Source organism: Malaclemys terrapin, chromosome 13 (genome assembly GCF_027887155.1).
Source record: "Malaclemys terrapin pileata isolate rMalTer1 chromosome 13, rMalTer1.hap1, whole genome shotgun sequence".
In the NCBI taxonomy this organism is placed as follows: domain Eukaryota; kingdom Metazoa; phylum Chordata; order Testudines; family Emydidae; genus Malaclemys; species Malaclemys terrapin.
Genome location: NC_071517.1, coordinates 40,958,820 through 40,981,753, shown reverse-complemented (window position 1 = coordinate 40,981,753; position 22,934 = coordinate 40,958,820). Strand labels below are relative to the sequence as shown.

General features: G+C 49.7%; 1 protein-coding gene across 1 annotated transcript; it reads left to right on the top strand.

The window, feature by feature from the left end:
• Positions 1 to 15,645: 15,645 nt before the first annotated feature.
• On the top strand, positions 15,646 to 20,636 carry LOC128847535 (zinc finger protein 707-like). Its single transcript, XM_054047029.1, has 5 exons — positions 15,646 to 15,881; positions 18,676 to 18,763; positions 19,262 to 19,388; positions 20,097 to 20,210; positions 20,507 to 20,636. Exons 2-5 carry the CDS (start codon positions 18,707 to 18,709, stop codon positions 20,512 to 20,514), a joined length of 306 nt encoding a protein of 101 aa, XP_053903004.1. The 5' UTR covers positions 15,646 to 15,881; positions 18,676 to 18,706; the 3' UTR covers positions 20,515 to 20,636.
• Positions 20,637 to 22,934: the final 2,298 nt, after the last annotated feature.

Here is a 22,934-nt window from a genome sequence, read left to right as displayed (position 1 = left end):
CAGGTTTCAGTGGCTTCTACATTATCAGTTAAGATCATTTGCATTAGTACAGATGCTTTCTGGCTTGCTTCTGGATCGAAAGCTATCCACAGCTTAAAGACTTGCTTAAAAAAGGGACACAATTAACTTTTGACTCCTGTTTTCAAATACACAGTGATCTGAAAAAGACAACACAACCTATATTGGTAGGTTTGCATTTCTTATACCTCTGCTCCAATATACACTGCACATGTTCTGGGGAAAATGCACATCCTCTCCATCAATTTCTACACAAGGTGTAACTGTTTCTTTTGTGCTTACAAAATCTCCATGCACCCACAGCAAAGTGACAGCTTGACCACACAGAACCAGGGGCACTGTCCTCCTCTCTCTTTACCAGATCTTTTGTCTGCTATTTTGTTACCCAAAAACAAATTCAAATCTTTTATTCTCCTGGCTTTGACTACCCTACTGCAGCCACAACCTTTGGTCTTTATTTAAAACATTTTAAATCTTGTAAAGCATTAAGTCACCTTAAGGATTAAATGCTAAATACCTTAAACAACACTAGTTTCTTGTGTCTGGCAAAAGTATTCTCAGTTTTGCAACTTTAAACAATACCAATTCATCTCAAACTTATAAAACACAGATTGTACACAGCAGGAGTGTTCTTCAGCAAATTCGACTAAATTATTCATAGTTGAATAATTCCACTTAAATAACCTCTTGCCTGGATTACTTACAGACATTCCTACCAAGTTTCACTGCTTGATTCCCTCCAGTAACTACAGAGTTAACTTCTCACTTTCTTTCTTTCAACTTCCTCAAACTGCGGTTGTCTGCTTGTTTGGGCCTGATCCTTTTTTTTTTTTTTTTCTCCATTATTTCTTTCCATGGGCACAGGCATTGTTTCACTACCAATTTAGCAAGGAGGGTGGGCCTTATGACTAACCCCCCTTTTCTTTATTTATATACACCCATTTACATACACACATTACATCTAGATGCATCTTATTTAATAATAACTTTCATTCTTTCTATCTGGACTTAATACAATCTTTTCTTGAGGCGATAATAACCCCTCAGCACTGGTGCATTATAAAAAAGAATAATAACAGGGCTAGGGACAACGGGAGAGGAAAAAAGAACAACAGCATGAACAGCATGATAAAATGGGGGAGTTACACTTACTGACCATAGGAATAATGACTTCTTGTTAAATCAAGGAGGCAACAACAGATTGGATTCTTCCTAGGCCTGTTTTGATAGAGGGTACTGCTGCACCTTGGGAAGGGTTCTTGGTGGGTTTAGGCCAATCTTAATGGCTTGGGCAGACCCAATGCACCCAACCTGGTTGGCATGATCGGCTCACAAAGCCCACAGGGAGGGAGAGACCTTAACCAGCAGTTCCTGTTGCAACGAGGAAGGGCTGGGATCAGTCTTCTCCTATAAACTGCCAGGACTTCATTGTGAGCGGGACCAGGCACGTCCAGATACACACCATCTGGGGTACAGCAGATTATACAATTTAATTTACACAGCAGGTCTTTTCCCAAAAGGTTAACTGATAAACAAGTACTAAAGAGAAAAATTGACAATAACACGTCTATAAGATTGTCAGGAGGTGTGGAGGGGATACTCCAAAGGGGCTTTGCCTCCTGAAGGGGTCTAGATAAATAGAGCGATATCTGCTGGCCAGCGGGGTTACGGAAAAGAGTCAATTTCCTTTTTATCCTTTTTTTTAGTTGTGTTTTAAGCTTTTCTTGGGAGTCCTTGGGACTCCCTACTTGAGATTTATGGTGCTGTTTTACTGTTTCCTTACACCAATAAAAATACGCATTATAGTGACCCTGCCCCACTTTGTTAACCAATAGTGCGCCTCTAAGGTGCACAATTTTGTCAAGATCAAAACTTCCCTCTATGGGAAACTATACATTTGGATCATCCCTGGTATACCAATTCTATTTGTCTAAAAACTTACAAGTAAAAGGACTATAATTCTTATACATATAAAACACTGGTGTGCCTTTTGGTGGGACAGCAGGTTTTTTGGACTCACCGCCCCACATTTTCCCGGAGTCTACCTGATTGTAGGGTTTTGGTCAGCTATCCCGAGGTTACCAACTGTGAGATCCAATCTCACAATACCTAAGTTTCCAATCGCGTCTTCTTGAACCCACAATCCCTTTTTCCCATGATCCTCAGTTCCCCTGAACACTATCAGGCCAGTCATACGGGTCATAGGGCTTGCTTTAGAGACATTCCTGGTCGTAAAACTCAAGGCCTCGCAGAAAGCTCTGGGCGTCTTCCTATGACCCTCACTCATTTCAGTCATTCACACTTCACACAAACGCTGAGGTAAGGCCTACAACCGAGGCCTATCCTGGTGGGAACCCCGAGTCCCTGCCACTTACCTGTGGCTCCTCCCGGGGAAACCAAAAAGGTTGTCAGGCGAGTCTGGCAGCAAAGGTCCGTATCCAGCTTGCTACTCACCCGACCCAGGGCCTACGGGCAGTCCTCCACTGATAACCCAAAATAGAGATTTAAAAGGTCTCTCACCTATCAAATGCCGGCTGGGTTCAGAGGGGAATGGTCCGCGGTCTTCTGGTCCGGTGGACAGTCTGTGGATCCGAGTCACGGCACCAAGATTGTTGTGGAAAAACGACCATGCGTTGTGTTTGGATCAGAATCGCCTGAGGCCTTTTTATTTTCATGCATGCATGGGGGGTACCAGTGAACTAGCAATCCCCCCGACTACAGATTTTCAAATAGCTTATATAGCATAAAACCAATTAAGTAATGCATACTTTCTTATCAACATTATTGCCATATTTGGAATACATTCCCCAAAAAAGGGAATAGAGCTTAGCAAGCTTTCCTGTTTTTCACAGTCTGCCCCTTAGCAGTTTCTTGCTCTGTCACCTGACATCTATTAATCATAATCTGTTACAAAGGTTAATTCTACTTTTATAATGTCTACAGTTAGTTCTGCTTTTATGATTTCTGTCTACCCTTCTCCTTTTACTCTCCCCCCTTTTCTTCTTCCTCCAGGCCACACATACAGTTCACCTGACCAAAGTTTAGGCCTTAGACTATTTTTCCTCCACAGTAGCTACAGCATTCAGCCCACGGTTTAAGAATCTGAAGTACCTTCCAAAATCTGAGAGGGACGAGGTGTGGAGCATGCTTTCAGAAGTCTTAAAAGAGCAACACACTGATTGGGAAACTACAGAACCCGAACCACCAAAATAGAAAATCAACCTTCTGCTGGTCGCATCTGACTCTGTTGATGAAAATGAACACGTGTTGGTCTGCTCTGCTTTGGATCGTTATCGATTAGAACCCGTCATTAGCATGGAGGCGTGTCCTCTGGAACGGTGGTTGAAGCAGAAAGGAACACATGACTCTTTAGCGCATCTGGCACATAAATATCTTGTGACGCCGGCTGCAGTAATGCCACGCGAATACCTGTTCTCACGTTCAGGTGACATTGTAAACAAGAAGCGGGCAGCATTATCTCCTGCAAATTGTAACCACACTTGTTTTTCTGAGTGATTGGCTGAACGAGAAGTAGGACTGAGTGGAGTTGTGGGCTCTAAAGTTTTATATTGTTTTATTTTTCTACGCAGGTATTTTTTGTACGTAATACTACATTTGTAAGTTCAACTTTCATGATAAAGAGATTGCATTACAGTACTTGCAGTTGGTGAATTGAAAAATACTATTTCTGTTGTTTTTTACAGTGCAAGTATCTGTACTCAAAAAATATAAAGTGCTCACTGTACACTTCGTATTCTGTAAAAACAACAAGGAGTCCTGGCATCTTAGAGACTAACAAATTTATTTGGGCATAAGCTTTCGTGGGCTATAACCTACTTCACCAGATGCATGGAGTGTATTCTCTGTTGCAATTGAAATTAATATATTTGAAAATGTATAAGACATCCAAAATATTTAAATAAATGGTATTCTATTATTTTTAAAACCGCGATTGATCACGATTACCTTTTTTAATCACTTGACAGCCCTCAAAGATACTAATTGTAGTAGTCTCTGTTTACCTGTATCTTGTTATAGATGAACAGTGTAACCAAAAGGTTTCTGTCTAGGACTGTATTTTGTTATTTCAGAAGTCAAAAGGAAATATTAACATTTACATGAAACTTGGGTATAATAACGTCATTGTATATCTCCCTCTATTTAAAGTTTGTGGTAAACTGCCTATGAACTGCTATGAACTGGATGTATTTTAAACAATCCTTACTGAGATTGCAGGAACAAACCATCCCGATTTGTAGGAAGAATAGTAAATGTGGCAGGCGACCAGCTTGGCTTAACAGTGAAATCCTTGCTGATCTTAAACACAAAAAAAGCTTACAAGAAGTGGAAGATTGGACAAATGACTAGGGAGGAGTATAAAAATATTGTTCAGGCATGCAGGAGTGAAATCCGGAAGGCCAAATCACACTTGGAGTTGCAGCTAGAAAGGGAAGTTAAGAGTAACAAGAAGGGTTTTATGGGTATGTTAGCAACAAGAAGGTGGTCAGGGAAAATGTGGGCCCCTTACTGAATGGGGGAGGCAACCTAGTGACAGGATGTGGAAAAAGCTAATGTACTCAATCCTTTTTTCGCCTCTATCTTCACAAACAAGGTCAGCTCCCAGACTACTGCACTGGGCAGCACAGTATGGGGAGGAGGTGACCAGCCCTCTGTGGAGAAAGAAGTGGTTCAGGACTATTTAGAAAAGCTGGATGAGCACAAGTCCAGGGGCCGGATGCGCTGCATCCGAGGGTGCTAAAGGAGTTGTCGGATGAGATTGCAGAGCCATTAGCCATTATTTTTGAAAACTCACAGCGATCGGGCAAAGTCCCGGATGACTGGAAAAAGGCTAATGTAGTGCCCATCTTTAAAAAAGGAAGGAGGAAGATCTGGAGAACTACAGGCCAGTCAGCCTCACCTCAGTCCCTGGACAAATCATGGAGCAGGTCCTCAAGGAATCAATTTTGAAGCACTTCAAGGAGATGAAGATGATCAGGAACAGTCAGCATGGATTCACCAAGGGCAAGTTATGCCTGACTGACCTAATAGCTTTCTACGATGAGATAACTGGCTCTGTGGATGAGGGTAAAGCAGTGGACTTGACTTTAGCAAAGCTTTTGATACGGTCTCCCACAGTATTCTTGCCAGCAAGTTAAGGTAGTATGGGCTGGATGAATGGCCTATAAGGTGGATAGAAAGCTGTGATCAATGGCTCCATGTCTAGTTAGCAGCTGGTATCAAGCGGAGTGCCCCACGGGTCGGTCCTGGGGCCAGTTTTGTTCAATATCTTCATTAATGATCTGGAGGATGGCGTGGCTTGCACCCTCAGCAAGTTTGCAGATGACACTAAACTGGGAGGAGTGGTAGATACGCTGGAGGGTAGGGATAGGATACAGAGGGACCTAGACAAATTAGAGGATTGGGCCAAAAGAAATCTGATGAGGCTCAACAAGGACAGGGGGATGTGCAGGGGAAATGCCGCGCTGCCCTGGGGAGACTCAGAGCAGCAGTGGCAGCAGGACCCCTCTTCCCTCCCTGCATCCCGGGCCCCACTTCCCTCCCCCCTCCCCGGCTCCTCACCCCCAGGCTGGGCTGCAGGTCAGGCTGCCCGGCCGCTGGAGAGCCGGAGCATCATCCCCCGGAGCTGAGCCCCTCTCGCCGCCGCAGCCGGGCTCAGCTCCGGGGATGACGCTCCGGCTCTCCAGCGGCCGGGCAGCCTGACCTGCCGTCCAGCCTGTGCGACTCCGGCTGCCATGAGCGCCATCTAGCGACTGCAGCCAGAACTGCAGTGTCAGTTCCAGCGCAGCCTGAAAGCCTCAGCTGACAGGGAACAGCTTGGTTCAGGGCCGGCTCCCGGCTTTTTGTGCCCCAAGGGAAAAAGAAAAGGGGGGGCTGGAGTGCCACCCCTTGGAAAGTGCTGCCCCAAGCACATGCTTGGAACGCTGGTGCCTAGAGCCAGCCCTACCCAGTGGCTAGTCAGCAGTTCTGCAGAAAAGGACCTAGGGTTTACTGTGGACGAGAAGCTGGATATGAATCAACAGTGTGCCCTTGTTGCCAAGAAGGCTAACAGTATTTTTGGCTGTATAAGTAGGAGCATTGCCAGCAGATTGAGGGACATGATCGTTCCCCTCTATTCGGCATTGGTGAGGCCTCATCTGGAGAACTGTGTCCAGTTTTGGCCCCACACTACAAGAAGGATGTGGAAAAATTGGAAAGAGTCCAGCGGAGGGCAACGAAAATGATGGAGCACATGATTTATGAGGAGAGGCTGAGGGAACTGGGATTATTTAGTCTGAAGAAGAGAAGAATGGCGGGGGGCGAGATTTGGTAGCTGCTTTCAACTACCTGACAGGAGGTTCCAAAGAGGATGGATCAAGACTGTTCTCAGTAGTAGCAGATGACAACAGGGAGTAATGGGCTTAAGTTACAGTGGGGGAGGTTTAGGTTGGATATTAGGAAAAACTTTTTCACTAGGAGGGTGGTGAAGCACTGGAATGAGTTACCTAGGGAGGTGGTAGAATCTCAGTCCTCAGAGGTTTTTAAGGTCAGGCTTGACAAAGCCCTGTCTGAGATGATTTAGCTGGGGATTAGTCCTGCTTTGAGCAGGGGGTTGGACTAGATGACCTCCTAAGGTCCCTTCCAATGCTGATATTCTATGATTCTATAGGGATAATTACTTTATGTTAATCCATGTAGTTTAATTACCTGTGATGTTTGGGAAATAGGAGGTTACTTCAACAACCTATTGTTCACCCAAGGACTGCCTGCTGTGAAAAGGCTGCAAAAATGTCTATATAAATTCTTGGAACCTGATCCTTTTATCTCAGATCTTTTGAAGCTTTATTCAGGGGTAGTTTGAGTCATAAGACTGAGATCTCCAGTCCCTTCTGGACTGCCCTGATATTGAACATTTGGACATTGGACTAGAAACAGACTCTTTTCAATTCTAATGCACCATCTCTATGGTGAAACTGACCTACGGTCTCTATTTGCATTTGTATGTCTAATGATCTTTTAGCCAATACTGTCTTTTCTTCTTTTAATAAATCATAGTTTAGTTCACAAGAATTGGCTGTAAGCGTGTACAGTAACTCCACACTTAACGTTGTAGTTATGTTCCTGAAAAATGCCACTTTAAGTGAAACGATGTTAAGCGAATCCAAGTTCCCCATAAGAATGAATGTAAATGGGGGTGTTAGGTTCCAGGGAAATTTTTTTTAACCATACAGTACAGTACTGTAGTTGGGAGGTGCCCCCGCCTTACCCCACTCAGGCACAGCCCACTGGCACTGGAGACAATGAGGCTGGCATGGAGCCTGACGGTGCGGTAGGCTAGGAGAAGTAAGTTGCACAGCAGCAGTGGCAGTTTCCTCTACTCTGCAAGCACCAGGGGCGGGGGGCTCAACCCTCGGCACGCCCATTCTTCCACTTCCCCCAAACCCCCACCCTTAACCCACCTCTTCTATCCCCCCTTTCTCCTTTACTCTGCACGCCACATCCTCACTCCTCCCCAGTCCCTCCTGCCTGCGGCAATCAGCTGGCTTGTGCCTTTCAGGGGGCAGGAGGGTGGGGGGAGGACTGAGGACTCAGGGCGCAGCCTCCCCCGTCCCTCCGCCTGCAGCAATCAGCTGGTTTGCAGCATTCGGGAGACTGGGGAGGGAGGGGTAGCCTGCTCGCTGAGTCCTCACTTCTCCCCCCCTCCCTCCTGAACACTGCAAGCCAGCTGATTGCCGGGGGGCAGGAGGTGGGAGGAGAAGGGGGAAAGCACTGATCCACGAGGTCTGCTGGCAGGTGGGAGGCACTGTGGGGGGAGGGCATAGGGAAGTGGATAGGGAGCTGCTAGCTGTGGATAAAGCAGGCAGCCAAAAGATGTTATAGTGAAGCATTGCACAACTTAAAAAGGAGCATGTTCTGTAATTGAGCAGGGACGCAAGATCGAAACAACGAGAGGACGTTAAGTGAGGAGTTACTGTATTTGGGTAAGAACTGAAGTATTCATTAACTTGTGGGTAATCTGTCTGCTCCTTTGGAATTGGTAGAATTCTTTATATGATGAAGATTTTCAGGAATCCCCATCAGAATCTCAGAGGACATTTTTCCACATCAGGTATTGTTAAAGACTTGCCTATGTTGCCACTCTGTCAAAGCAGTTATTTTATTACAGCATCTCCCATATCATGAAGGGTTTACAGAGCTAAATGATGCATCATGCCTGTGCCAGGCAACTTTCAGTGAAATTAGCCTGTAATTAAAATCCAAAGCTAAGTTATTACCCATTAAATGTGACAGCAGTTCCCTACGTTGTACTCCTGGTCAGCCTCCTCTATGGGCACCACCGTGTGAGCTCTTTGAGCCTGGGACAGATGGCAAACCAGATAGATCGAAGTTTGATCCTCTTCATAGAAGTTTCGGAGCCTCCTGGTGTTCCCCACACACCCCATCCTCTCCTGCTCCTTTTGTTGCCTGGAAACTCAGCCGATTGGCGATTTCTACCATGTTTCCCAGCTGTATGTTCAGCCTGATGTTTCTCTGTTGCACAGTTTCTGAGCACAGGAGATGTCTGTATCAGATCCCTCCCAGCACTGGCTGACGTGCCTGCACTGCAGAGAGACAGCTTCTGTGAAATACTGCAGACAGATGGGACATGGAGCTTCCTCCTGGAGACTTTCTAGGGGGTTCTCTGCGGCCATGGCTCCCTCTGGACCATTCAGTGAAAAATGTACCACTAGGGCTCTGGTCCTGCAATCAGAGGCATTCCCCTGTCAGGATGAGCCTGCAGGAGCTGGGTGTCTAAGGCAGGATAGTCAGACTTGGTGGAATATTTTTAAATATTTTATATATTGTGACAGACCCAGACCAGTGGGGTACAGGAGTCTGGTAGAGGGCAAATATACTGGTCACTGGATGAGTAGTTTTCTGTTCCCTGAGTGACCGGAGCAGGGGCTGCACTAGAGTAATCAGGAATCTGCTAGAACCAGTTAAGGCAGGCAGGCTAATTAGGACACCTGGAGTCAATTAAGAAGAAGATGCTAGAATCAATTAAGGCAGGCTAATCAGGGCACCTGGGCTTTAAAAAGGAGCTCACTTCAGTTTGTCGTGTGAGTGTGAGGAGCTGGGAGCAAGAGGCACAAGGAGCTGAGAGTGAGAGGGTGTGCTGCTGGAGGACTGAGGAGCACAAGCGTTATCAGATACCAGGAGGAAGGTCATGTGGTGAGAATAAGGAAGGTGTTTGGAGGAGGCCATGGGGAAGTAGCCCAGGGAGTTGTAGCTGTCATGCAGCTGTTACAGGAGGCACTACTGACAGCTGCAGTCCACAGGGGCCTGGGCTGGAACCTGGAGTAGAGGGTGGGCCCAGGTTCCCCCCAAACCTCCCAATTGACCTGGACGGTGGGTTCTTCCAGAAGTGAAGGTCTCTGGGCTGTTCCCCAACCCACATGATGAATCTCTCAGGCAAGAAAATCCGCCAATAAGCGCAGGACCCACCAAGATAGAGGAGGAACTTTGTTACAATATATAAAATGCTTAAAATATACATCTGTCAAAATTTTATATTTATTGATTTAAACTTTCACAGTTGCACAAAAATCTGGGTTTTAAGCATTTCATTCCAATTGTTGTTAAGGGAAACGCCAGCTAGTGAAGGAGTCTCTGTGAAATCAGGAAAGTTTGCAACAACCCCAATGTGATGTTTTGTAATTTGACATGAACAGGAAACAGCTCCACGTCTGTAGCTATTGCAGGCCCCTATCTTGCCCCCATCATGGCACTCCCTGAGCACCGCACAAACTTCAATGTGCTGAGCCTCGCCCTGCTGCAGATGGGGAAGAGCTCTTACCCCCATTTTACAAAAGGGAAGGTCAGGCCCAGACAGAATTGGTAATCCACCACCACGAGAAGCATAGAGTTTCTGAGCCCAGGCTGGAGTGCCGCAGTGCCAGTGTGGATGCCCTGGTGTCTTACTGCACCCTGATCGGCCTCTGGGACGTGTCCCCCAATGCCTGTTCTAGCCACTCTGGTCATCAGTTTGAACTGCCTGCCCTCCTGTGACCAACCATCAGACCCATCCTTTAAATTCTCTGGGAATTTTGAAAGTCCCCTTCCTGTTTGCTCATCCAGGCGTGGAGGGCTCTCAGCGCATCTTTCCACATGACCATGCCACCACGCATCAGGTGATCACCAGCCTGGAAGAAGGCTGAGGTGCTGGACTTAGCAGTGTTTGGGGGGAGGAAGCTGTCCAGTCCCAGCTGCGCTCCAGCCAGAGGAATTACCCTACCTAGGGGCAGATATCAAGGGCCATGATCGAAAGGGGCCATGACCGGGATGCAGTGCAGTGCAGGGTTAAAGTGAAGGAGCTGCAGAATGCCTACCACAAAGTGGGGGAGGCAAACTGCCACTCCAGTGCTGCCCCCACAAGCTGCCGGTACTAGAAAGAGCTGGTGAGCCCACCTCCACTCTGAAGAGCACTATGGATACTTCAGAGGCTGTACCAGCCCAGAGTGCAAGAAGGCAGAAGGAGGAAAGCAGGATAGAAGGTGCTGAGGAGGAGGGGGGCCCTGAGCCAGAGGACAGCGCAGCATCCATTGATGCATGCATCCAGGAGCTGTTTTCAAGCCCAGAGGAAGGTAGCGAGTCGCAGCAGGCAGTGCTTGGGGAAGAGCAAACAGCAGAGGAGACTCCCGGTAAGTGGCTTTTATTTTGAGATGGGAGTTGTTCAGTGCGGGCTGTTGGGGTGAGGAGGGTTGCAGAAAGAAGGCTTGGGGCTGTGTGCATGCCTAGATGCAGAATAGGGCACTGATGTGCTCTCTCACATCGTGGTAATCCGCCTCAGTGATCTCATCGAAGGTCTCATGCAGAAGCTGGGCAATCCGCATGTGCAGGTTCCTTGGCAGAGCAACTGTGCTCCTTGTCCCAGTAAGAGTAACATACCCGCACCACTGTTCCATGAGTCGGGGGCGGAGACCATTGCTGCACACAGGCAAGCCGTGTAAGGGCCAGGGCAGAAGCCGCATTGTAGTAGAATACCCTTCCTTGCTTCCCAGGTCACCCTCAGCAGCGAGATATCTTCCAGGACGAACCCAGCCTGTGGAAAATGTGGGGACAGTGTTGAGTATAGGGGGCCCCCTGCAGCTGTTGGCTCTCCCCAAGAAACAGAACCCCAGAGGACAGTACAACCCTCGACCAATCAGTCCCCCCTGCTCCTCTGGTTACTCCCCATTTTGGGGCTCCTGTGGGTTATGTGCCCTTGCCTTGGGACAGGCAGCTTGTGCTATTGTGTGAGTTGCGCTTGTGGTTAAGTCCGGCTGACTCATTGCTCTGTTTAGTGTTAACAATGCTGCCTCTGTAAAATGTTGCATTTTGGCTTTACCGATGCAACCTTGAGATTCCAGCTGTTATCAATGGCCAAACGGCTTTGCAGCCTCAGGAAGTGGCCGCGAAGAAACAAGGAGGACCTTCTGCATGAAGTTATGCACTAGTCCCTTACCAAAAATGAAAACGTACAGGAGTGGCGGGAGACCAAAAGGAGGGTCTGCCAGGAGAATGCGGATCACCAGCAACAAACCATGGAGCAGCTCCTAAGCATCATGGAGTGCCAAGTGGACTCGATAGAGGCGCTTGTAGCACTGCATACGGAGCAGATCCGTGCCCACCCCCGCTACAGCCCTTGTCTCAAAACTCTTTCCCTTGCACCCCCATGTGATCACCAACCCACTTTCAACAACATCCAGTTTCATATCTCCGCCAGCTGCATCCAACACCTTTACCGTCCACGCATACAAACTCCAACCCTTACCCACTGCACTCAACCCCCATCCCCATGCAATTTAGCCAACCAGAAGTGCACCACACAAACAGGAAGGATGAATACAATCCCAGGACATACACAAATCTGTGATTGTTCCATTCCGCACCCTGCGCCCTTCCCTCCTCCCACACAGTATAGATGTGTCATGCCATGTTTGTTTCTCCAGCTGTTGTATCTCCAATAAATGTTTTGGATTTTTTTTTTTTTTTTTTGGTTTTGGAAACATTCTTTATTGCATTAATTAAAAGCCCAGGAAAGCAACAGCCACTGCTAGTCGGTGCATCATATGTAGCAAACACAGATACCTATTAGCATTGGAACCACTGGGCTCCTGTGTAGGGCACCATACATTACTGGATTTCAGCATCTAATTGCTGCCTCAAGGCATCCCTAATCCTTGCGGCCCTGCGCTGTGTCCCTCTAATAGCCCTGGTGTCTGGTTGTTCAAATTCAGCCTCCAGGCGCTGAACCTCAGCAGTCCATGCTGGAGTGAAGCTTTCACCCTTCCCTTCACAAATGTTATGGGGAGTACAGCACGCAGCTATAACTATAGGGATGCTGTCATTGGTCAGGTCCAGCTTCCCATATAGACATCACCAGCGGGCCTTTAAATGGCCAAAAGCACACTTCACAGTCATTCTGCACTGACTCAACCTCTTGTTGAACCTCTTCTTGCAGTTGTCAAGGCTCCCCATGTATGGTTTCATGAGCCATGGCATTAAAGGGTAGGCTGGGCCTCGAAGGATCAAAATGGGTGTTTTGACTTCCCTTACAGTGATCTTATGGTTCAGGAACAAAGGCCCGGCTTACAGCTTCCTGAACAGGCCCGTGTTCCAAAAGATGCGTGTATCATGTACCTTTCTGGACCAGCCTGCGTTAATGTCCATGAAACCCCCACAGTGATCCACAAGCGCCTGGAGAACCAGTGAGAAATACCCTTTCTGATTAAGGTACTCGAAGGCTAGGTGGTCTTATGCCAGAATTGGACTATCTATGCTCTCTATCCCCCCCGCCACACACACACAGTTAGGGAAACCCATCTGTGCAAAACCATCCACAATGTCACACACGTTGCCCAGAGTAACAGTTCTTCTGAGCAGGATGCAATTAATGGCCCTGCACACTTGCATCAACACAACTGCAATGGTAGACTTGCCCACTCCAAACTGGTTAGCGACCGATCGGTAGCTGTCTGGAGTAGCCAACTTCCAGATTGCGATTGCCACCTGCTTCTCCACTGGCAGGGCAGTTCTCAATTTCATGTCTTTGCGCCACAGAGTGGGGGTGAGCTCAGTGCACAGTCCCACAAAACTGGCTTTCCTCGTCCAAAAGTTCTGCAACCACTGCTCTTCATCCCAGACTTGCATGATGATGTGATCCCACCACTCGGTGCTTGTTTCCCAAGCCCAAAAGTGGCGTTCTACGGTGGTCAGCATGCCCGTTAATGCCACAAGCAATCTCGTGTCATATGTATTATGCATGTCGACCTCTTTGTCGGACTCCTCACTGTCACTTTGTAGTTTAAGGAATAACTCAACTGACCTTTGTGATGTGCTAGTGAGACCCATCAGCATATTCCTGAATAGTTCAGGATCCATTACAAGACAGAGCGCGCTGTACAAAAAATGTTGAAAGATTGTGCCAAATGTGGAAGGAAGTGAATGGACTGCTGGAATGCGAAGCAATGCATGACGGGGCATTGGGACAGGACCCCCTCCTCCAGCCTCAGCGTCAGAATGGGAAGAGGGGCTCTGTGGGATAGCTGCCTATAATGCACCGCTCCGAAAGCTGCTGCAAATGTGGCCTCGCCACTGCAGTTGGAGCTGACAGTGTGAACACACGGCAGTGCTTTCCCTGCTGCTGTCTCTGAGGGCAGGTTTAACTCCAGGCACCCTACAGCTGCAAGTGTAGACGTAGCCTTAGCACCTTCGGTACTGGGCAAACCTTTCCCTCTGCAGACAGACCCTGGGAGAAGGGGACAGACGGACACGCGTGCACACACACACAGTCCGTCTGATAATCATCTCCCTGACCCTTCCCCCAGTCACTAGGCCAGTCTATGCAGAGTCAGGTGATAATGATGATGTCAGCAGCCCTTCATGTGGTCTTTCAGGGGGTGTCTGCCACCCCAACTGGCTTTCTCTGGTTAGCCCCAAATTGGCTCAGAGCTGTGTAAAATTACCTGTGTGATGGAGTTAGGTCGATCTAACCCCCATGCAGATGCAGCAAGGTCAATGGAAGAATTCTTCTATCACCCTAGCAACTGCTTCCCCCAAAGGTGGATTAATTGTACTGATGGAAAATCCCCTTCTGTTGATGTAAGACAGCTACTCATTTCTACTGGACATTGGGATGAATGCACACTCCCAGGTCCCTGGGTCTTCTTCTGCTAGTATGCCTGAGAGAGGCAGGGCTTGAAAGAAGCTGCGGTCTCATCCTGTCTGTGTGCTCCGAGTGGTTCCCCTCTTTTTGTCTCCAGTGCAGACAGCAGAGCATCTGCAGGGGGAAAGGATAAGAGAAGGGTGAGATTTCAGGGCTTTCAGATTTATTACAAAGTGTCCCCACTCTGAACTCAAAGAGCTGTGATTTCATCATGACAGAGAGACAGACAGAGAGACTCAGAGACACACTCGGATATTTAATATAAAAAGGTCTGAAACCTTCTATTTCCTCTCTCATTCAGGCATCTCCCAGCAATGGAACCAACATCCTTGCAGCCTCACAACTATCACAGGACCCACAATCTGCAAGTGTGATTTGCTTTTCACCTCATCATCCCCTCCCACCCTTCAAACTTCACTTACTGCCTTTTGTCACAACCTAGACACAGATCATGCAAAGACATCGTCATAAGAGCAACTTTACCCACTTCTGTCCCTTTGACACTAACCAGGATGTTGAGAGGCTGGAATTGCTCTGGGACCAGTGGAATGCCCCTCCGCCCCATCCCTCTCTGTGCCTCTCCATCCTGTTGAGGTGGGGAGCAGGGCCATGCACCTTTCCAGGGACACTGGGAAGAAAAGTCCTGTCACCTAGAGCCTGAGGGCATGTGGCCACCACCAGAGCACATGTCTGAGCTACAGAATCCCTGCAGCACAATCAGGGCCTGGGCAGGAGGCCTGGGACATGGGAGGGACAGACTGTGAACTGCCTTGGCATTCTAGAGACCCTGTTTGTGCTTCTCCAGTGCCCACAGAGTGAGGCAAAGGGTTTTCTTTTGCCTTTCCCATTGTTTCGTGATTGCTTTTATTAGCTGCTGTTTAGTAAATTGCATTTGTTCTGAACTATAGACAATGGTCAGGGAAGAGGTCAGGGAAGCGTCCAGAGCGGAGAAAGTACCCAGAGTGGGGATGCTCTAGCCCGTGTCCTGAGTGGTCACAACCAGGTTGGGGGACGAGCCCCTCATGAAGCCTCGGCCCAGCCTTGTGGAGGTTATAAGGACTTTGTCACACAGGAGAGTGGAAGGGGAGCCCTCAAGGTGAGCCAGGCTCTGGGTGAAGGGAGCAAGGACTCAGATCCGTCTTTTTTTATTCCACCGGTGGGTGTTTAAGTCAGGAAAGTTCCCCCCAATAACGGCACCATTTCCCTGCTTACCTCTGCGCATGTTTACTGGTTTCCCCTAAAGTTCATTAAATATTTTATAAAAATGTGTCACCCGTTCCCCTCGCTAGATGGAAGACTGTCCCTCCCTTCTGACCTTAGAGCCTGTGAGTGGAACAGGAGCCGGACACAGAGATGCTGCAGCGCGGTGGGTTGATCGCTAGGACCCAGGAGCAGCTGGGAGGCGGCTCTGGGGGGAGCGATCGCTGGGCTCAGGCCCGGCAGCAGGAAGTGACTCGCAGCCGCTGCGGGGACTCTGGCTCCAGGCTCCTGGCGAGATCCCCGAGCCCCGGCGGCTGGTGCTGGGAGCCCGGAGCCCGGGCTGCAGCCGGGAGAGGGGAATCTCCAGCAGGGCCCTTCCCGCTGCTCCCCAGGAGCCTCTCCCAGGGCAGAGCCCCCAGCCCGGCCAGGCCCCTTCCCGGCCCGGCCCCTGCCCCAGGGGGCCCCGCTCGGAGGGAAGGTAAGAGTGACCCGCCCCCCCCCGTCACCCCCGGGCTGCAGGGGGAGGGTTTGGCCCCAGGCTGCTCCCAGCGGAGCTGGCTGCGAGTCCTGCTCTGGGCCCGGGAAAGCTGCCGCCAGTTCCCGGTGTGTGCGGGCTGGGGTCAAGATCACGTTACCACCCATCCGCCATTGTCCCCATCTGGTGCTTTGTTTCCCTGCCCGCGCTGGTGCAGACGGAGGTTGAAGCTCAGGGAGATCTGAGAGGGGCAAATAGGGAGGGGCAGAAGGTGGTCCGGGGCCAAACTGAATGCAGGGTGGGGGCCCCAGTTGGGGGCCGGGGAAGGAGCGGGTCCCAGGGGCATAATCATGGCTTGAAGGGGTTTCCATCCTATCCAGGGTTTACAGTTTGGTTCAATAGCTCTCAGTGCTCCCCACTGTACAGATTGATTTAGCCCCCCTGCCTGGGACGAGGAGCCAGGGATAAGAATGGGGTACAGCCAGGGGGGGGTGAATCTAGCACTGGGGGAGACAAGTTCCAGCCCCTGAGCACTCCTAGTAGCCCCCCACCCACTGAGCGCGTGGCCCCAGCCTCCTCAGCCCCAGAGCCCGGGGAGGGCACACGGCCCAGCCTGATCCCCGGGGGCAGCCTAAGGAGAAGCCTGAGACGCTCCTCACAGGGGCCATTGACCCCACCTCCGCAGTCAGCTGTGACTATCAGCCAGCTTGGAAAACAGACGGGTTTATTGGTCGGGTTTATTGGTCGCTGGGAACACAGCATAGAACAGAGATCAGGAGCTTTCAGCAAAGTCCATCTAGGGGGGAATCCAGAGTCCCAAGTCCTGGATTCTCCCCGCTGAGTCCCAAACCAGGAGACTGACCTGCTTCCAGCCCCCCATCCCCAGTGACGCCCAGCTGCCCCTCCTCCATGCTTTCTCTCCTTCCCAGGAAAACAGGTCTTCCCCCTCTCTTTGTTCTCCCACACCTTCAGCTGGCTCCTAGCAGAGGACCGTCTCTGGCCATCGCTTGTCAGGATACAGAATTTAATCATTATCTATGCCAGTGGTGGGCAAACTTTTTGGCCTGAGGGCCACATCAGGGATCAAAATTGTATGGAGGGCCGGGTAGGGAAAACTGTGCCTCCCCAAACAGCCTGGCCCTGCCACCTATCTGACCCTTTCCCACTTCCCGCCCTCTGACTGCCCCCCTCAGAATCCCTGACCCGTCCAACCCCCCCTACTCTTTGTCCTCTGACCACTCCCTCCAGAGTCCCCGCCCCTAGCCAACCACTCCAAGACCCCACCTCCCATCCAACGCCCCCGCTCCCTGTCCCCTGACTGCCCTGACCCCTATCCACACCCCCGCTCCCTGACTGAACCTGGGGATTCCCATGCCCCATCAACCCCCCCTCCCATTCCCCGTCCCCTGATCACCACCCCAGAACCTCCACCCCATCCAACCACCCCCTGATTCCTGTCCCCTGACTGCCCCCTGGGACTCCCTGCCCCTTACCCAACCCCCTGGCTCTGGCCCCGGCCCCCTTACTACACTGCTCAGAACAGCGACCGGAGCAAGACTCACTGCTGTGCAGCCCTGCCCCCCGGAGTGCTGCCCGTGTGTTGGCATGGCTGCAGAAAGTGGGGGAGGGGCTGGGGAAGCCTCCCCTGTGAGCTCAGGAGTTGGACAGGACGAGTGGGCCGCAGTTTGCCCACCCCTCCTCTATGCCCAGGCAGCCACTCTGCAGTCACACCTGCCCTCTAGAGGTCTCTGCAATGATCACACACCTGTATCCCACCAGCTTGAAACTTGAGTAACACGTGGGGAAACTGAGGCACACAGTTGGTATTCAGAGAAAATATTAAGAACATTCCTGCTTCATCACACCCCTCTGAGACCAGCCCAGGGGCACTTTCTCCAGTGGCTGGAACCACTCTGACCATACCAGCCCCTCAGCCTGAGCCTCCAGGTGATGGAGAGACCTGGGGAAAGGGCAGGGAACTCTTTCAGAGACCAGCTGGGGAGTTTGGCATACAAGGGGAGGGGCTCCCTTAGTCTGTGAGTCCCAGAGCTGCTGCCCTCAGTGACACAGCCGGGTTCAACCCCCGTTACCAGTGTCAGTGGCTGAGCTGCCTGATGGGAGCAAAGGCTCACGACAATGGGGCAGTCGCCCGTTCTCCCAGGGTGAGGGAAGCAGATAAAAGGGGAGAGCGGAGAGACTTGAAGGGCAGCAGGAGCAAGAAGTGGGGAGGGAGGTTCCCAGCTCCCAGCCCTGCCCAGATCCATTCCCTGCACCCCCGGGGCAGTCAGCTCTCCTGGGAACAAGGGGAGGAGCTGAGAGAGGAAAAGCCAGTTGCTCACTCTGCTGAGCACCGCACGACTGAGGGAGACGGGGGATAGCTAGAGGGGGTTACAGTACACTGTGGGGCTAGGGTGACCAGATGTCCCAATTTTTGGGTCTTTTTCTTATATAGGCTCCTATTACCCCCCAGCCCCCGTCCCGATTTTTCATACTTGCTGTCTGGTCACCCTATGTGGGGCAGTGCCCTAAAATGACTCCTTTGATTCTGCTCTTTTTCCAGTGTTTGGCTCAGAGATGCTGTTCTGGGGAGGTTTAGAAGGGACTTGGTGGGATTTGTTCTAATGGGGGAAGGGGAGCCTGGCTGGGGTGTTAATGAACTAACTGGGTTTCTTCCCAGCATGGCAGAGTCATAGAATCATAGCGTCTGTCTGCAGAGAGAGATCCTGGGGGGAATTGGGGAGTGACATGGACTCCAGCCCCTTATGAAAACTGCCCAATCTCCCTGCTCCTCTGACAGGCTGAGGAATCGTGTCCACATTTCGCTCCAGATGGGCCCTTCTTCCAGGAGACAGGGAAGGAAAATGGCTGTGATGGAGCCAGCTCAGGTAGGAGCTTTTGGTGTGGGGGAGGGGTATTGTAGAGGGGTTAAACACCCAGGGTGGGATGGGATGCAATAAACCTGCTGGAACGTGATCAACCTGGGCCTGATTTTCTGAACAGGCCCATTGGCGGGTTTGGGGGAGGGGAAACATTCCCCCATTTCTGAACCAGGAAACACCCCTCTGGGAAGGGCTGGGAAAACTGACCAGACTCCCAATGCTGTAGCCTGACCCACTGGCCAGAGGCTGCTGTGAAATACAAAGGGAAGCTGTTGGGATTCCTGTGCCTGGCGCAGAGCTCTGCTTCGCATATCAGCCTGTGGCTGGCAGGCATGTGGGAAATGAGAAGACCCTGCCCTGCTCCGTGTGCTGTGGGGACAAGGAGCTCTCACCTTCTCCTGACTGCTCTGAGCAGAGTGGGGGTGGCTCTTCCGCCCTCCCCCTTAACTAGCGGGATTGGGGCTGGGGCAGCAGGTGCTGAGTGGGGGACTCTTGTTGTCTCAGGTGCCGGTGACCTTCGAGGAGGTGGCTGTGTATTTCACCGAGAGGCAGGGAGCTCTGCTCGACCCCGCTCAGAGAGCCCTCTACAGGGACGTCATGCAGGAGAATTATGAGACGGTGATCTCGCTGGGTAAGGGATTCCTGGCCCCGTGGTTATTGGATGCTGGGGGGTGGGAGTCGTTTGCATGTCTGACACCAGCCACGTTCTACCCTCATTACTCCCCAATGAGACCGGGGTGTCAAAACCTAATCTTAGAATGTCAGGGTTGGAAGAGACCTCAGGAGATCATCTAGTCCAACCCCCTGCTCAAAGGAGGACCAATCCCCAACTAAATCATCCAACAGATTTTTTGCCCCATATCCCTAAACGGCCCCCTCAAGGATTGAACTCACAACCCTGGATTTAGCAGGCCAATGCGCAAACCACTGAGCTATCCCTCCCCTGCTAAGGCATATACTAAATCATTCCCACCTGATCCCCAGTAGCTTGCAAGGTGGAGAAGCCATGTATTGTCCTATCTGTGTTGTTTCTCGGTCGCACACATAATCCCTCTTCTCCCTCCTCCTTGGGAATAGCTCAAGCAATGTGGAGGGCTCTGGGCTCTACAGGTTTAGAAATAGGCAGGGGTTTAACACTAGAGTGGGTGTGAATCATAATTCCCCCCACCTCCCCAGACGTCTGCCTCCCCTGAGGGGGCTCAGTGACCATGTTTCTGTCCTCTTAGATTCCACATTCCTCAGCACAGGGACAGGTTCCACTCATGGAATGTCCTTTCTGACAAACGCTCTCTCAGTCCTCCACACATCCTGATCTGGTCTGATTTCACTCCCTGCACAGGATTTCCCCTTCCCAAACCTGACCTGATCAGCCGGATGGAACGAGGGGAAGAGCCATGGGTGCCCGATCTCCAGGCCTGTGAAGAAAGAGAGATCCCAAGAGGCTTCCACACAGGTGAGGACTGACACACAAACCATCTGGGGAATGAAGGAAAATATTGAGAATCCCAAAAATGAGGTATCAGTAAGTGCCCTCAGTTCCTTCCTTGTCTCACCCAGGGCAGGGCTGCAGTCAGCAGATACCACTGACATTGCTTCCCACGTATATTGTTACCTGAAGGAGTTTCCTTCCCAACGTTCCTTCTCTATGAAAGTTTGGTTGGGAAGTGGAGACAGAATCCAATTGCTCTGTCTGTGCAGCTTTATTATGTTGGTTTTCCCTCGGATCTATTCTTCTTAATTTCTCCCCAGCACAATGACTCCTCTCTGGATTGTCTCTCTCTCCCAGCAGGTGATGAGAGAGTGAGTGAGAAGAAGGAGGGTAATCAACAAAAGGAAGTTCCTGGGCATGGGGAATCACAGGGGACCTTTGTTGGAAGTACTGAAGGGAATTTTTACCAGTTCTTGGAACAGGGAGATGCCTGGGGAAATTGGCAGAGGTCAGAGAGGCTGCTGGGAAACCACTCAAGGGAGCAGATGGATGAATCTATTATATGTGGGGAAGGACACAGGGATCCCACAGCCCAGCAGACAACCCCCAAGGAAGACAAACCTTATGAAGGCCTCGGTTATGAGAAAGGATTTGTTCTGAGACCGGAGAGTGTTATGCTTCAGGCAATCCACACGAGAGAGAGACCCCATAAGTGCTTAGACTGTGGAAAAAGTTTCATACAGAGGTCAGCCCTTGTCCAACATCAGGCAATCCACACTGGAGAGAAACCCCACAAGTGCTTAGACTGTGGGAAATGTTTCATACGGAGATCAACCCTACTTAATCATCAGGCAATCCACACTGGAGAGAGATCCCATAAGTGCTTAATCTGTGGGAAAAGTTTCATATGGAGATCAGGCCTTGTTTTTCATCAGAGACAGCACACAGGAGAGAGACCTCATAAGTGCTTAGACTGTGGAAAAAGTTTCATAGAGAGTTCAGGCCTTGCTAAACATCAGATAATCCACACAGGAGAGAAATCCCATAAGTGCTTAGACTGTGGAAAAAGTTTCACACAAAGATCAAATCTTATGGCACATCAGAGAATACACACTGGAGACAAACCCCACAAGTGCTTAGACTGTGGAAAAAGTTTCATACAGAGGTCAGCCCTTGTCAAACATCAGGTAATCCACACTGGAGAGAGACCTCATAAGTGCTTAGACTGTGGAAAAAGTTTCAGACACAGGTCAACCCTTCTTAAACATCAGGCCATCCACACAGGAGAGAAATCCCATAAGTGTTTGGACTGTGGGAAAAGTTTCACACAAAGATCAAATCTTATGGCACACCGGAAAATACATACTGGAGACAGACCCCACAAGTGCTTAGACTGTGGAAAAAGTTTCATACAGAGGTCAAACCTTCGTAAACATCAGGCAATCCACAGAGGAGAGAGACCCCATCAGTGCTTAGACTGTGAAAAAACTTTCATACAGAGATCAACCCTTCTTATTCATCAGGCAATCCACAGTGGAGAAAGACCTCATAAGTGCTTAGACTGTGGGAAAAGTTTCATACGGAGATCAACCCTTCTTATTCATCAGGCAGTCCATACCGGAGAGAGACTCCATACGTGCTTAATCTGTGGGAAGAGTTTCATACGGAAGTCAGACCTTGTTAAACATCAGGCAATCCACACTGGAGAGAGACCCCATAAGTGCTTAGACTGTGAAAAAAGTTTTGTACGGAGATCAAACCTTCTTATACATCAGGCAATCCACACAGGAGAGAGACCCCATAAGTGTTTGGACTGTGCGAAAAGTTTCTTACGGAGGTCCGACCTTCTTTCACATCAGAGAATCCACACAGGAGAGAGGCCCCATAAGTGCTTGATCTGTGGAAAAAGTTTCATACAGAGTTCAGCCCTTGTTTCACATCAGAAAATCCACACCGGAGAAAGACCCCACAAGTGCTTAGACTGTGGGAAAAGTTTCATACGGAGCTCAACCCTTCATATTCATCAGGCAATCCACACTGGAGAGAAAGTGCATAAGTGTTTGGACTGTGGAAAACGTTTCAGAGACAGATCTAATTTTGTAGATCATCAGAGGATCCATACAGGAGAGAGACCCCATCAGTGCTCAGACTGTGGGAAAAGTTTCATACAGAGGTCATCCTTTCTTAAACATCAGGCAATCCATAGAAGAGGGAGACCATAAGTGCTTGGACTCTGGGAAAACTTTCAGAAACAGATTAGGCCTTCTAAACATCAGGCAAAAGAGAGGTACTGCTTAAACTATGTAAAAAACCTTTAAAATAGACTTTAGCCCTTGTTTTACATCGGAGAATCTACCCAGGGGAGACACCCCGTAACTGCTTAGCCTTAGTTTTATATGGAGGTCAAACATTGTTAAACATCTGGCAATCCACACTGGAGAGCAACCCCATAAGTGCTTAAACTGTGGGAACCATTTCATAAACCGATCAGTCCTTGTTTTACATGAGAAAATCCACACAAGAGCAAGACTCCATAAGTACTTGGGCTGTGGCAAAAGTTGCACACTGAGATCACACTTCATTAAATACTGGAGAATTCACAGACAATCTCAACTTCTGTGACACCTTGTTGCATCTCTAGAACTAGCAGAATCTTGTTTGAGGGAGAAGAGAATATGCCACTTTTGCTGTGAACACAGAGAATTCTTAATAGGAGTAAAAGATAAGTAATTCAGTTTCTATTCCTAG

Coding starts and splice junctions, on each gene's coding strand:
- LOC128847535 (XM_054047029.1), top strand. CDS start 18,707: ATGGGCCCTTCTTCCAGGAGACAGGGAAGGAAAATGGCTGTGATGGAG. Junction 18,764..19,261: donor CTGTGATGGAGCCAGCTCAG/GTAGGAGCTTTT, acceptor TTGTTGTCTCAG/GTGCCGGTGACCTTCGAGGA. Junction 19,389..20,096: donor TGAGACGGTGATCTCGCTGG/GTAAGGGATTCC, acceptor CTCCCTGCACAG/GATTTCCCCTTCCCAAACCT.